This window comes from Crinia signifera, chromosome 7 (genome assembly GCF_055691185.1).
Source record: "Crinia signifera chromosome 7, ASM5569118v1, whole genome shotgun sequence".
Lineage (NCBI taxonomy): Eukaryota > Metazoa > Chordata > Amphibia > Anura > Myobatrachidae > Crinia > Crinia signifera.
The window spans coordinates 61,248,402-61,261,483 of NC_139223.1; the positions used below are offsets into that span (position 1 = coordinate 61,248,402).

Below are 13,082 nucleotides of genomic sequence, written 5' to 3' on the forward strand. Positions count from 1 at the left end.
TGGTTTAACATTTTCCTTTACACTTCATATTATTCCTCATTATATGTATGGGGAAGCTGAAAAACTGAATTTAAAATATAACTCCCTCAGCAATGTCACATGACTCCCTCAGCAATGTCACATGAGAATAGCACTCAAGATCTCACATCACCACTAAATAATAAGTAATATACAGACCCAATAATAAAAAAATAATAATAACTTAACAAATTTAAAAATGCATCTCACAACAAATAGATAATGAAATATGTATTATGCAAATAGGGAACTTCTCCAAGGCTTACTGGACACCAAAAGGGGAATTGCAAAGCAAAACAACTTCTATGGGGCCCCTTCTAGCATATGGGTACTCAAATGCTCTGTTCCTAAATATCTCAATTAATTGCATGTACCCAACGACAATTAACAGATATCCCTTATATCAATTTAGCCCCAGAAACTGAGACAGCAGGAAAAGTGGAAGACTAAGCAGAGCATTCTGTACTGGAAACAACATGTTGGAGGATCTGGTATTTGATATTGAGGATGCAATACAGGTTGAGTATCCCTTATCCAAAATGCTCGGGACCACGAGCACTATGGATAAGGGATTTTTGCAGATTTCAGATTTTATTTGCATACATCCACGTTTTCACCTGGCGTCCATCGGAATCCTCTTCTGCGGCATCCCCGGTGCCAGGTATGCATTGCGCGGGTACGCCGGTGAAGTCAATGGCACGCCCATGCAATGCATCCTTGGGACCGGTCATGCTGCTGCAGAGGATTCCGAGGGCTGCCGTGGACACTGGGGGATGAGGTAAGTATAAAAAAAGGTGCAGGGGACACACACACACACACAAAAAAAAAAAGACGAAATTTTTCTGAAGTTTTTGTAATATTTTGGTTTTTGGATATACAGATAAGGGAAACTTAACCTGTAATGGACTGCGCTGATGCAAATAAAACCGCGACTGTGGCTTGTAATGTAATGAGCGGAAATAATTATTGAGCAGCCTAGTAATGCATGGATTACTTGGCTCTAAGTTTGTTTCGATTAACTGAACAATTTCCAGATGAAAAGGAATTTTCTACTTGAGGAGAAAATATTTGCTTTATAGAGTGCGATAGTTCAAACCACAGGTTCTCAAAGTCGGTCCTCAGGACCCCACACAGTGCATGTTTTGCAGGTCTCCTCACAGAATCAAGTGAAATCATTAGCTCCACCTGTGGATCTTTTAAAATTTGTCAGTCAGTAATGAGTGCACCTGCCGGGTGACCTGGAAAACATGAACTGTGTGTGATCCTGAAGACCGAGTTTGAGAACCACTGCAGTTTAAACTAAATTAAAAGTATAAAATAATAAAACCAAAAATTCTTCATCATACCAAAATTTTTATATATATATATATATATATATATATATATATATATATATATATATACATATACATACATACATACACACACTGTCAGTGTAATGATATACTAAAATGAAGTACAAAAACAATTTTTAAATAACATTTTCTAGAACTTGGCACGATGAACCTGAGATGATGAAGCACTTGTGATATAAATAGACATTTACATTTCAGTTGTTAACGTCTGATATTGAAAACAAAAGTCCTATTAATGGCTGTGAATTCACTTTGTCCTTTGCGTGACATTCCCAGAGGCTAGAAAGGAGTGTGTGCAGGGCAAGTGGATAAGTGCTAAGATACAATTGAAGAGAAAATTGTCTAGGACACAACAATGGTAAAATCAATCCACACATATATTGTCATTCAACTGACCTAACTTTAGGAGCCAGCCTTCTCTGTCAGGGTTGAAAAACGTGTGCGTCAAGTCGTTCCCATCGTCTTCTGGGATTTTAAAGGGCTCATTCTTAATACTCTCATACAAATTCTGTAAGGAGAATAAAACACCCAGCATGACACGGTCTGTTACAGTGGAACAACATGGTGCTTTATAAAAAAAAAAATAGGTTTGTAAACCTGCAACAAATTCTTCAAAGCAATACGGTTACAGGATGGGAAAGACACTTTCTAGAAAAACTATATTGTACAATAACCGGGAACATGTACTCAGAGCCGGAACTACCATTGGTGCAGCAGGTGCAGTGCTCTTTCTGTCACCTACTGTGTTTTCCTATCACACTCTGTCTCCCGCTGTCTCTTCCTGTCTCCCTTTGCCTCTCCCTGTTGCCCACTGCCATGTTGCATATTGCATACCTCCCAACTTTGAAACGGACGGAGGAGGGACCGTTGAATGCACGCCCAAAATTTTGGGGCATGGCCTAATTAAAGGGGCGTGGTCTATACTTGTGTCTCTCTCACGAGGCCGCGCCCCCATTTTGACTCTATGGGGGCATGACCCAGAGGCTCTGTGAGCCTCTAGCCATGCCCCCAGCCCCCTGGCTGCGGGAATAGACCTGATTGGTTTGCTACCAGCAACCACAGAAGGTTGACAGGGCTTAGATCGACACATGAAAATGTTGACAGGGCTAAGGTCGACATGGTCAAAAGTTTGAAACAAGCATTAGGTCAACAAGGGGAAGGTCGACATGAGGTTTTACTTTTTATTTGTGTCCCGAATGTTGACATGGACACCGTATCGGTGCACCGCCATGCTTCGGCACTATTCTATTCTCTCCCAACGCCCTAGTGGATGGAAGAACATGAAATACCGCCTGACGGCACATGTTGGCTCCACAAAAAAATTTGTAAAACTCATGTCGACCTTTTGACTGTCAGCCTTCCCATTGTTGACCTAATGCTTGTGACAACCCTGTCAACTTTAGCCATGTCGACCTATTTCATGTGTCGACCTAACGACCGCATACCCTATGAAGCCCCTTTTACCTGTGTGCCAGTAATCATAGAGGTCCTCATACCACAGATAAGCTTAAGTAGAAATCCGTCTATTAGTTGCACATCTGGACTTGTGCACATTGTTCTATACCCAGACATTCACTATATCTCTAACAACAAATGTTGCAATCCTGTATCCAGCTCACACTCCCCTGCTGCCACCTGGCCAGCAGCTGCGGCACATGTAATGCAGACAGGACTTCCCATTTCTGCAGGTATGTTAGAATAGGGAGCGAGGGAACCGTTCCCATGGTCATGGACAGGGCTTTCTCACAGTGCAGGATAAGTGTGTCCGGCCACTGAATTCTGGAGTGGTAAATTGAAAGCACTTAACACTACTTACAAAGCCCATTAAAAATGAAAAGAAGCCTCTAAAAGTCTGTGTTAATAGGAGTGTTTTCCAGTTTACCTTTACTCCATTATCGCAAGCAAACATCGCGCTCCATTAAACACCAAATGATAAGTAAGTTCATGTGCCAGCTCGCTCCAAAGGCTCCCACTCCTGCTGCTGTATGAGCAATGAAGGACGGCATGAACGTAAGGGATATGAAGACACGGAGGATGACCTTACATCCACACCTATGGGTGCTAATTAGGAGTTTTGGTAACCAAAAGCTCCGTGTGTATCAGAATCAAAGAGAACTCGTGTAAGTTTCACTTAGATGGCAGATGGTCCTGTATCATATCCATATCATCATATCCACGGTAGTAGTGCACCATGGTCAGGTGAGAATGTTACCTGTCTTGGGGCATCTACAATCCCTTTTAAATATGGACAAATGATGGCATCTAGGCATGACATGATATGAAGTCATGAGCCTGCCTACTGTCTCTGTATAGGAACCTAGAGATTTGGGGAAACTCTTATTTTTCTTTAGCTAGGAAGAGATCTGGGGCAGACAACTTACATATACTATTTATGGTGCAGCCGCTCCCTACACACACCCAATAAGAGGTGCATACACACTGTACAATTTTTTTGACCAATTTGGTTGAAAGACATTTCCATTGAACCCAGTGTCCTGGACGGAAGATGTTGACAAAAGATATTGTCAACAAACAAACGATGAATGATGATGCGCATACCCGCCAGTTCATCAAGATTGTTCGTCAACTGTGCATGCAGCTCAATTTGAATATCTTTCAAAAAGAGCCTATAAACTGTAGCTAGATCTTTCTTCTTTCGTCTGTCGTCAATATCTTTCGTCACCACATTTAGTCCAGGACACTGGGTTCAATGGAAATCTCTTTCAACCAAATTGGTCAAAAAAATTGTACAGTGTATATATATATATATATATGATGTGGGGGAGGCGGTGGCACTCAAATGAAACACAGAGCAGTCAAGTATTTACAGACGTCCAGCTTTTTTTTATGAAGGTGCTTAAGATATATATATATATATATATAGGTCAAAAAGGTGCAGCACTCCACGGCAGTAAAGCAGTAAAAAAGCTTTAATTTCCAAACTAAGTTTGGAAATTAAAGCTTTTTTACTGCTTTACTGCCGTGGAGTGCTGCACCTTTTTGACCTATCTACATTCCCTGCTGTGCGGGCACCCAGGCTGAAACGTATACGGAGGTTGTGCCTGGCATCTTGGCGTCTATATATATATATATATATATATATATATATATATATATATATATATATATATATATATATATATATATATATATATCTTGGAGACCTGTCATTCTACACAAGCACGCCAACTGTGCCTTTTAAACTTAGGTATTTAAAAAAACATGTGAGCCGTGTACTGTACAGATTGAAGGATGTACAGTATGCACTAGTATAATCTGAGACGGCTGAAGCTGCCAGATCACAGGACTCTTTAAACTGATTCTTCTGAAACTGATTTCCAAAACCTTTCCATTTTATAATGAAAAAACAAGGAGGATGGGAAGCCAGCGGGACATCAGTGGCGGCTTTGATGTGTAACATCAGCAGAATGGAAAACAATAAATAGCTGATGATCTCCTGATGGAAATATGAAAGAAGGAATGCTGATAGAATAAATACCATTCATTTCCAATGACCACTCGCCAGTACTGGGAGAACACTCGCATGCGATACATACATGGCAAAGCACCGCATGCGATACTGCCCGGGCGGCTCAAGGGGGATCGGATGGCCATACACAGCTGCAAGAAGTCCCCATGGTGTATGGCCATCTAAAATCACCTGAACTTAAGCAATTTTCCTTAAAACCAGTACTGTTAGGTTGCTTTATGAATGAGTTTCTGTGAAGGGTGTGGTATCGGGATCCCGACAGTCATTAGCCCGACGTCGGGATCCCGACTGCCTGGACTCAGACAGCATGGTGAGTGCAACAAAGCCCTATGCGGGCTCGCTGCGGGCATGGTGGTTCGCTATGCTCGCCACCTATTCTATTCTCCCTCTATGGGGAAAATAGCGGGCGGCCGTCGGGCACCTGTCTGTCAGCGTTTTGACAGTCGGGATCCTGACGTCGGGTAAATGACTGTCGGGATCCCAACTGTCTGCACCGCGTCCGGCACCCTCTGTGAAGACAGTTGCTTTTGCCTTGAAAATGATTGCTATTGTAAAAATAAGACTATTATAAGCGGACATTCCGCACCTCCAGCAACCACGGACCTGATTACCTATAGCCTTATATGTGAAAGCAGAGGACAACAGTGAGCAGATATTTATGCATGACTAATTTACACAATTTGCACGGTGTAACTTCTTTTTAGACTACTTAAGTTTATATGGTACAAACACTGAGCTGAAAAACAGTAAATTTTTCAAAGAGGGGCTGCTTTTTTTCTATTAATGCAGGCATTTCCAAACTATGGCCCTCCAGACGTTGTGAAACTACAAGTCCCATCATGCCTTGCCACAGTTTTGCGAATAGGGAATGCTAAAACTATGGCAAGGTATGCTGGGATGTGTAGCTTCACAGCAGCTGGAGGGCCATAGTTTGGACATGCCTGTATTAATGTGTTCAAATATTGTAGCTACAAAACAATGACATGTTATTAGAAAATCACCTACCCTTAATAATTCCTCAGGAAGATCCCCACCTTCGTTGATCCCACGATTCATAGATATGAAGCGCTCTACAGAGGGTTTATCCCTCACATTGGGGTTGTGCAAGCTGGTGTTCAGCATGATGATAGCAAAGGACAGGACATAGCAGGTATCTGCAGTAATTCAACAAAACGCAACTTTAATAAAAGTCATTGTAAGGAGACCATCTGTGAAAACAAGCAAGCAAGACGGTTTCCAGAAAACAGGTTTCATAATTAGACCCCGGAGGGCGGCTTAGTGGGGTATTCCCAGCAAGGATTTCCTTATCGTGAGCGAATGTGTCATTTAATTCCAGGGAGCCCACAAAAGTACAACATGAAACCCAGAGAAGCGCCGTCTGTCAGAGTGACCTAGATATCAGTGTGGAGAAATCAATGCATTTAATATAAAATGAAAACACAGCATAAACTGCCACACGAGTCTAATAGTGGGTACACACTGTGCAATTTTGCTTGCAATTCGATTCCGAAACTATTGGAATTGAATCCAACGGTACGCAAAAATGCATTCGATTTGACAATATAGTACAGATCTGTATCTTACCACAAACACACAAGAGGAAGCAGCGCTCAAATAAAAAAATGAGTGAATCAATTAAATAAAAACTTATACATTTAATATAAAAAATTCAATTTCTTAGGATACTTTTGAAATTGCACAGAAGTACATAAAAATAAAACACAAATACCACTGTGTGTGGAAAAACACGTGGGGAGGTGAACCCCAAATTCGGGGTGAAAGTGTAACCTGCACTGTCCACAACGTGATAGTTCCAAATGGATGGAGTCCTGAGAGTGCGGCAGTTAGTAGTCCTGTGTGCCCACCGTGGGAGTGGCTGATGTTGAGAGCCTACCTTCAACCTCGTGGCACTTTGTATCCAATGCAACAGGTATTTAGCCGAAGACTTCCAATGATTGGGGGACCGTGGTCATAAGAATGAGCAGGTAAGTTCTCCCACGTTCTCTGTAGATCTGGAACCGGACAGCACCACCAACGCGTTTCCCTGGATTATCCAGGTGTACTGCAGAGTGCAGTGATCAAGTATTTATACCCAGTGTCCTTTAGGGAAAATTAGCATAATGAATTCATTCACTCATTTAATGAGTGAATGAATTCATTATGCTAATTAGCCCTAAAGGACACTGGGACACTGGGTATAAATACTTGATCACAGCACTCTGCAGTACACCTGGATAAAGCTGGCGTTAGTCCAGGGAAACGCATTGGTGGTGCTGTCCGGTTCCAAATAAAGAGAGAATGTGGGAGAACTTACCTGCTCATTCTTCTGACCACGGGTCCCCCAATCATTGGAAGTCTTCGGCTAAATACCTGTTGCATTGGATACAAAGTGTCACGAGGTTGACGGTAGGCTCTCAACATCAGCCACTCCCGCGGTGGGCACACAGGACTACTATTTAATTAATTCACTCCTTTTTTTTATTTGAGCGCTGCTTCCGCTTGTGTGTTTGTGGTTTGATGTTCTTTGTGGGGACTGACCCTCCCAAATCCAGCAGCTGCTCACAGTAAGCAAGCAACTCAGAACAAGCGCTTCCGGGGGACAACATCTTGGTGTTGACCCCATATTGCTCTTTCAGATGTGTATCTTGCCTGCCAAGACTATTTTTCTATTCGATTTACACTACACAGGAGCGTGCATTGGGATCGAATCTGCATCAAATATAGAAAACCCATTCGATTTTCTATATTCGATTTTGCTTCTATAAGCAAATTAAAATAAAAAATAGTGCATATCTCACCATGTGTACCCTCTATAACTGTGTGTGCAACAAATGACAAATTATTGCATTCGGGGCAGTACGGATGTTGTAATGGTTCGCATTACTGCCTCACAGCACGGAGGTCACAGGTTCGATTCCTACCATGGCCCAAACTGTGCGTAGTTTGTATATTCTCCCCGTACTTGCGTGGGTTTCTTCTGGGTACTCCCGTTTCTTCCCACAATCCAAAAATATACTGGTAGGCTAATTGGCTCCCAACAATATGAACCCTAGAATGTCTGTGTGCATTGGGTACATGTGGTAGGGAATATAGATTGTAAACTCCACTGGGGCAGGGACTGATGTGACTGTTCTAATATTCTCTGTATAGCGCTGCAGAATATGTGTGCGCTATATAAGAAACAGTTAATAAAATAAATTAATACAAATTTATAAAATGCTATGTAAGAACCACCATTACAATACAGAACACTTGAACAAAACAAAACAGAGCACTATTTAAAGTCATGATGTGACAAATACACTAAGTCAGATATAGGAAGCTACTTCCGTTAACCCAGTTAATTCAAAGGCAGCAGACAGTCGTAGGAAATAATTATAGGTTACAGATTTCCAGAGATAACTGACAGGAGCTTCCTGAGAGAACCAGCCACATGGAAGCCATCACTGTATAGTCCCGGCCTAGAAACATATGGATTCAAATACAAGGGGGGAGATGTGTCCAGCAGTGTAAAGAGTAAAGAAATTGACTAAAGGTGCACAAAGCAACCAATCAACTTCTACCTGTCAATCTCAAAAGGTGTAGAGGTATTCTCGAATAATGGGGTCAATCCAATTAGGTGCAAGTTTGCTGTTATCTCCACAAATGAATTTTGCATTCCAATTGGCAACTCACACTGAAGCAAGTGGAGTCAACTCTGCATTTTGGGCCTGATTCTGGTTCTCTTCTGTAATGGAAATTCTCTCTCTAATGGACAAAACTATGTGCACTGCAGGTGGGGCTGATGTAACATGTAAATAGAGTTAGATTTGGATGAGTTATTTTGTTTCTGTGCAGGGAAAATACTGTCTGCTTTATTTTTACACTGAAATACACTGCAATATAGTTATCAGTTTGAAGTAGATTGTAAGCTTGCAGCAGGGCCCTCTAACCCCCAAGTCTGTCTGTTGTTATCCAGTTTCTTTTATCACTGTCTACTATTGTAAGGCGCAACAGAATCTGCTGCGCTATATAAGACACTGGAAATAAATAAATAACAAATAAGTAAAAACCCCACCCAAATCTAACCCTCTCTGCACAAGTTACATCTGCCCCACCTGCAGTGCACATGGTTTTGTCCATTAGAGAGAGAATTTCCATTACAGAAGAGAACCAGAATCAGGCCCTTTATCTGTTCGCAGCTCACTGAGGGGTAGATTTATGAACAAACGATCAGGGGAATATGTGCTATCCCCGTGCCTTATGGCAGGGGATAGCGTTTCCCCTGATCTATCACACCTGCTGGCCGGGTACTTTATCGGCGGAGGTGTGGGCCAGGAGCCATAGCGCAGCTACGATATTTCGTGTTGCGACCCTGCCTCCTGCCCAATTTATGAACGGTCAGCATCGCTGACTTTTCCGCCACCTGCAGCTATCGACTTCGACAGCTGCAGACGGCGATGCCCTATGCCTACAGCAGGGACAGCGCTGACCCTGCTGCTGGCTGTGAGCTGCGCTAGGATCTCGCGTGAATAGCGAGATCCCGCGCATGCCCAGTCCAGCCGGCCGGGGAAAAGCAGACAGCGCGTCAGTGTTAACTGACGCGCTGTCATCTGGAGGGGACATCACCGGAGGGGGGAGTTAGCGCTCCCCCGCTTCGGCGGCGAGATTTTAGTAGAACTTGTCAGTGTCCCCTCCTGCTTCGCCTCGCTACTGAGGCGAAGCAGGGAGTGTTATAGCGGCGCTCTTAGCGCCGCTATAATAAATATACCCCTGAGGGTGAGAGATGGTAAGGCAAATTCTTATTTTAAGGCAAAAATGTGTGGCCACCATGCAAACTACTTTGGACACCCCCAAATAAATGTGTGCAATGATTACATATAATTTTGGGGGGTTTAAAAAAAAAAAAAAAAAACACAATTACCCCAAAATTCCATGGGTATGTATTTGTTTTGAAAACTAATTGATTTATATATATATTTTTAACCTTCTTAATGTACCCTCAACAGCATTTTTTCCCAGATTTTTGTAGTTTAAATTTTTTGTATGAACAACATTGATTTTTTACCAATTTTCATAAAAAAAAAAAAGCACAAATCAGCCATGTAACCCAGTTGAAATAACTCTAGTAATTTTTTTTAATACCACTAATGGCTTTCTGTAGGATTCAAATAAATTGTGGGATCCAAGAAGGTCATCCAACCTTTTCATGCACTTCTCTTACATCGTATAGGGCTGACAATTCGCAAACCCTCGCTGCGAGTACTGCAAATAGGCATTTTTCATTTAATTGGAGAAATCTCAGGAGCGCGCATTTTTGCCAATGTCTGCGAGTTTAAACAACTTCCAATTCAATCATCATTGGATTGCCCTCCAATTTCTCTAGGGGATACGGTCATTAGGTCACCAACATGTTGGTCGACACCATTAAGTCGACATGCATTTAGGTTGACATGAGTCTAGGTCAACATGAGTCTAGGTCAACAGGGTCATTAGGTCAACAGGTCGACAGTCAAAAGGTCGAAATGGGGTTATTCATATTTTTTTTTGAGCCGACAGGCGGTATTTCATACCCTACCATCCACTAGGGCATGGTGGGAGAATAAAATAGTGGCCAATGCGTGGCGAGTGCTGCAAGCCATCCGTGGGGACGCGGTGCTACGTTTCAGTGTCCATGTCGACTGTGTCCACATTCGGGACAAAAAAAAATTTGAAATCTTCTATGTCGACCTTTTCACTGTCGACCTAACCCATGTCGACCTAACCCATGTCGACCTTCCTGCATGTCATCCTAATGGTGTCGACCAACACTGTGGTGACCTAATGATCCATACCCGTCCCTAGCATGAGAGAACCTCAGCATCGATTCCATTTATTTGTCATGGAGAACTGATGACTAGAGTTTCACTTTTACTGTAAAACAGACTATAGATCGTATAGGACACCTTAGCTTGTATTACAAACCTGTGGACTGAAAAACTCCAGGGTTACAAAGACAATATCGAGATGCAAAAGCTTCCATCATTCTGTCTATCTTCTGGGCTTCGCCAGGCAGCCTGAAGCTCCACAAAAACTGCCTGCAAGGAAAAACAGTGATAGATCCATAAATAATGAATTGAAGCAATTTGCCAAATACTGACAAGCTACGTTTACCCCCACTTACTCCTTGGATATAATACTGCGAACAGGTCTGCACCAACACTGAACCCCAGATGAACAGGTACTTGTATATTGTATTATTTCCATATAGAATGTGCGCTACACAGTTTGTGCTGTCCTGACTACATGGCCTTACAGCAGCCTGGCAAGCATCTGAGTCACTATACTGGCACACAGCAATCACTATTCCCATAGAGAGTATGAGATCAGCAGACGGATTCCATCAATTTGCTGCTGTTCTCTGCACTGGCCCTAGAGGATTCATTCTTCCTGAAAGAATCATAACACAAGAAGCAATACAAAGGCGTGAACCAGAGCACGGCCTCAATTACATCAGAACTATGAGCACAAATTATACAAAATACGGGAAATGGGGGTTTATTTACTAAGATGGGAGTTTTATTGAAGATGGGATTTTGCCATAGGCAAACAATCAGATTATATCTATCATCTTCTAGAAGGTGGTAAATAAAATAAGTAGATTCTGATTGGTTGCCCTTAGCAACATCCCATACTCAATAGAATTGCCATCTTTGTAAATAAACCCCAGGGAGTCTGGCTTCTGCTGTGTCCACCAGTATATCTATCTAAAAAGGAACAAGAGTATCATTGGAGAGTGATAAACAGCCAGCCAATCAGCTCCTACCTGCCATGTCACAGGATGGGTTTGAAAAATATCAGGCAGGAGCTGATTGGTTGGTTGTTTATCACTCTCCATTATATCACTTTTGAAGCTTAGTGCATCTGGCCCACTATCTGTATATAAGAGTATATGATTTTAATAGGTGACCAGCTCTGTTGGCATAAGAATGGCTTTCTTAAGGGGCCTACACACAAGGAGATTTGCTAAGCGTTCAAATTGATGCTATATCGCTCAGCACACAGCGATGGTCAGCGCTGTGTGCTGAGCGATCTGCCAGGGCCAGTGAGAACACTGGCCCTGCCCAGCAATTAACTAGATTTATTCGGCATGCTGAATATTAATCGCCAGGCGATAGCGCCACGCGGTGCCACGCATCGTTATCGCTCCTACACATGGAGCGATGTAGGGGCATTTTCAAAGCCGTCTAGTGAGATCGCTTAGAAAATGCCCCAAAATCGCCCCAAGCCTAGGCCCCTTTAGTGATTACAAATATTCCATTTGCCAATAAGTTTTTCACATACCCTATTAAACACCAGCCATTTATTGGAAAGGCCCAGATCACAGACATACAGTATGGCTGCCTATAGATCTGGATCTGACAGACTCTGTGTAATACAAATCATGAGGATCTCAAGACTGCAAGCGAAATGCTGTACTGACCTTAACGCCTGGACAAGATTCAAGTCTGCAAACTCATGGAGCTCAACAAATGCTTGAAGAACCAGGATATTGAAGTCATCCCTGAAAGAAGAGGGAAAAAATACAATATTAATAAATTAAAAATACATATTTGGGCTCTCTCAGTGGTGCCTACTTTCCTGCATTAAGGATCACTTCTGTTATCAGTGATATTATTTTGTGGTGCCACTAGAAATCATTAAATGCTATCATGTTGTGCGCTGTATTTGTTTACGCACACTCACATTCCCACACCACTGTCAGGGTATTATTCCTGTTACAGAACATGGACTGTCAGGGACAACAGATGACTTCCGAGATCGCCAAGAACAGTTCCTTATTAGCTGTCCCATACTGGGCATAAAGCTGCAGAGAACAGGAGGTGATTTTTTTCATCCAGTACCAAAAAATATTCTGCTACATTCAATGACTGCTGCTAGTGTTCTTGTGAGAGGTACACAGCAAACCTATTAAGGAGGTGACTCCCATTTGTACGCAATGCCGACGTTCACGCAACTGAGCGATAAGCAATAAACTGCCATGGTACCTTAGGTACCACTCACAGTCAGGATTGACTTGCAAAGTGATTGATCGGAAGGGACCGTTTGGAGGAGGTGGAGTAGCAGCAAACAATGCAGGCACCACAGCTGTTTGCAGGGAGTGTTTCAGCATTCGGCTGCAATGCCATACAGAAACATGGCATCAGCATTGCTACAACCAGTCTGCATGACTGGGTAGTGGATTTTCCTCGTTATTCTGT

The 13,082-nt window shown here is 42.5% G+C and overlaps 1 protein-coding gene across 2 annotated transcripts in view; it reads right to left on the reverse strand.

Moving 5' to 3' along the window:
• The window catches only part of CYTH3 (cytohesin 3), a 124,318-nt gene that overhangs the window by 35,522 nt on the left and 75,714 nt on the right, over positions 1-13,082 (reverse strand). The window contains exons 6-9 of one of the 2 annotated variants that reach the window (XM_083153208.1): positions 12,305-12,385; positions 10,807-10,919; positions 5,869-6,017; positions 1,770-1,881 (exon numbers count right to left, since the gene is read on the reverse strand). In XM_083153208.1, the coding sequence (XP_083009334.1) occupies positions 1,770-1,881; positions 5,869-6,017; positions 10,807-10,919; positions 12,305-12,385 (455 nt within the window). Of the gene's footprint in view, positions 1-1,768; positions 1,882-5,868; positions 6,018-10,806; positions 10,920-12,304; positions 12,386-13,082 lie in introns of both variants that reach the window. The other variant, XM_083153209.1, reaches the window with a different exon arrangement.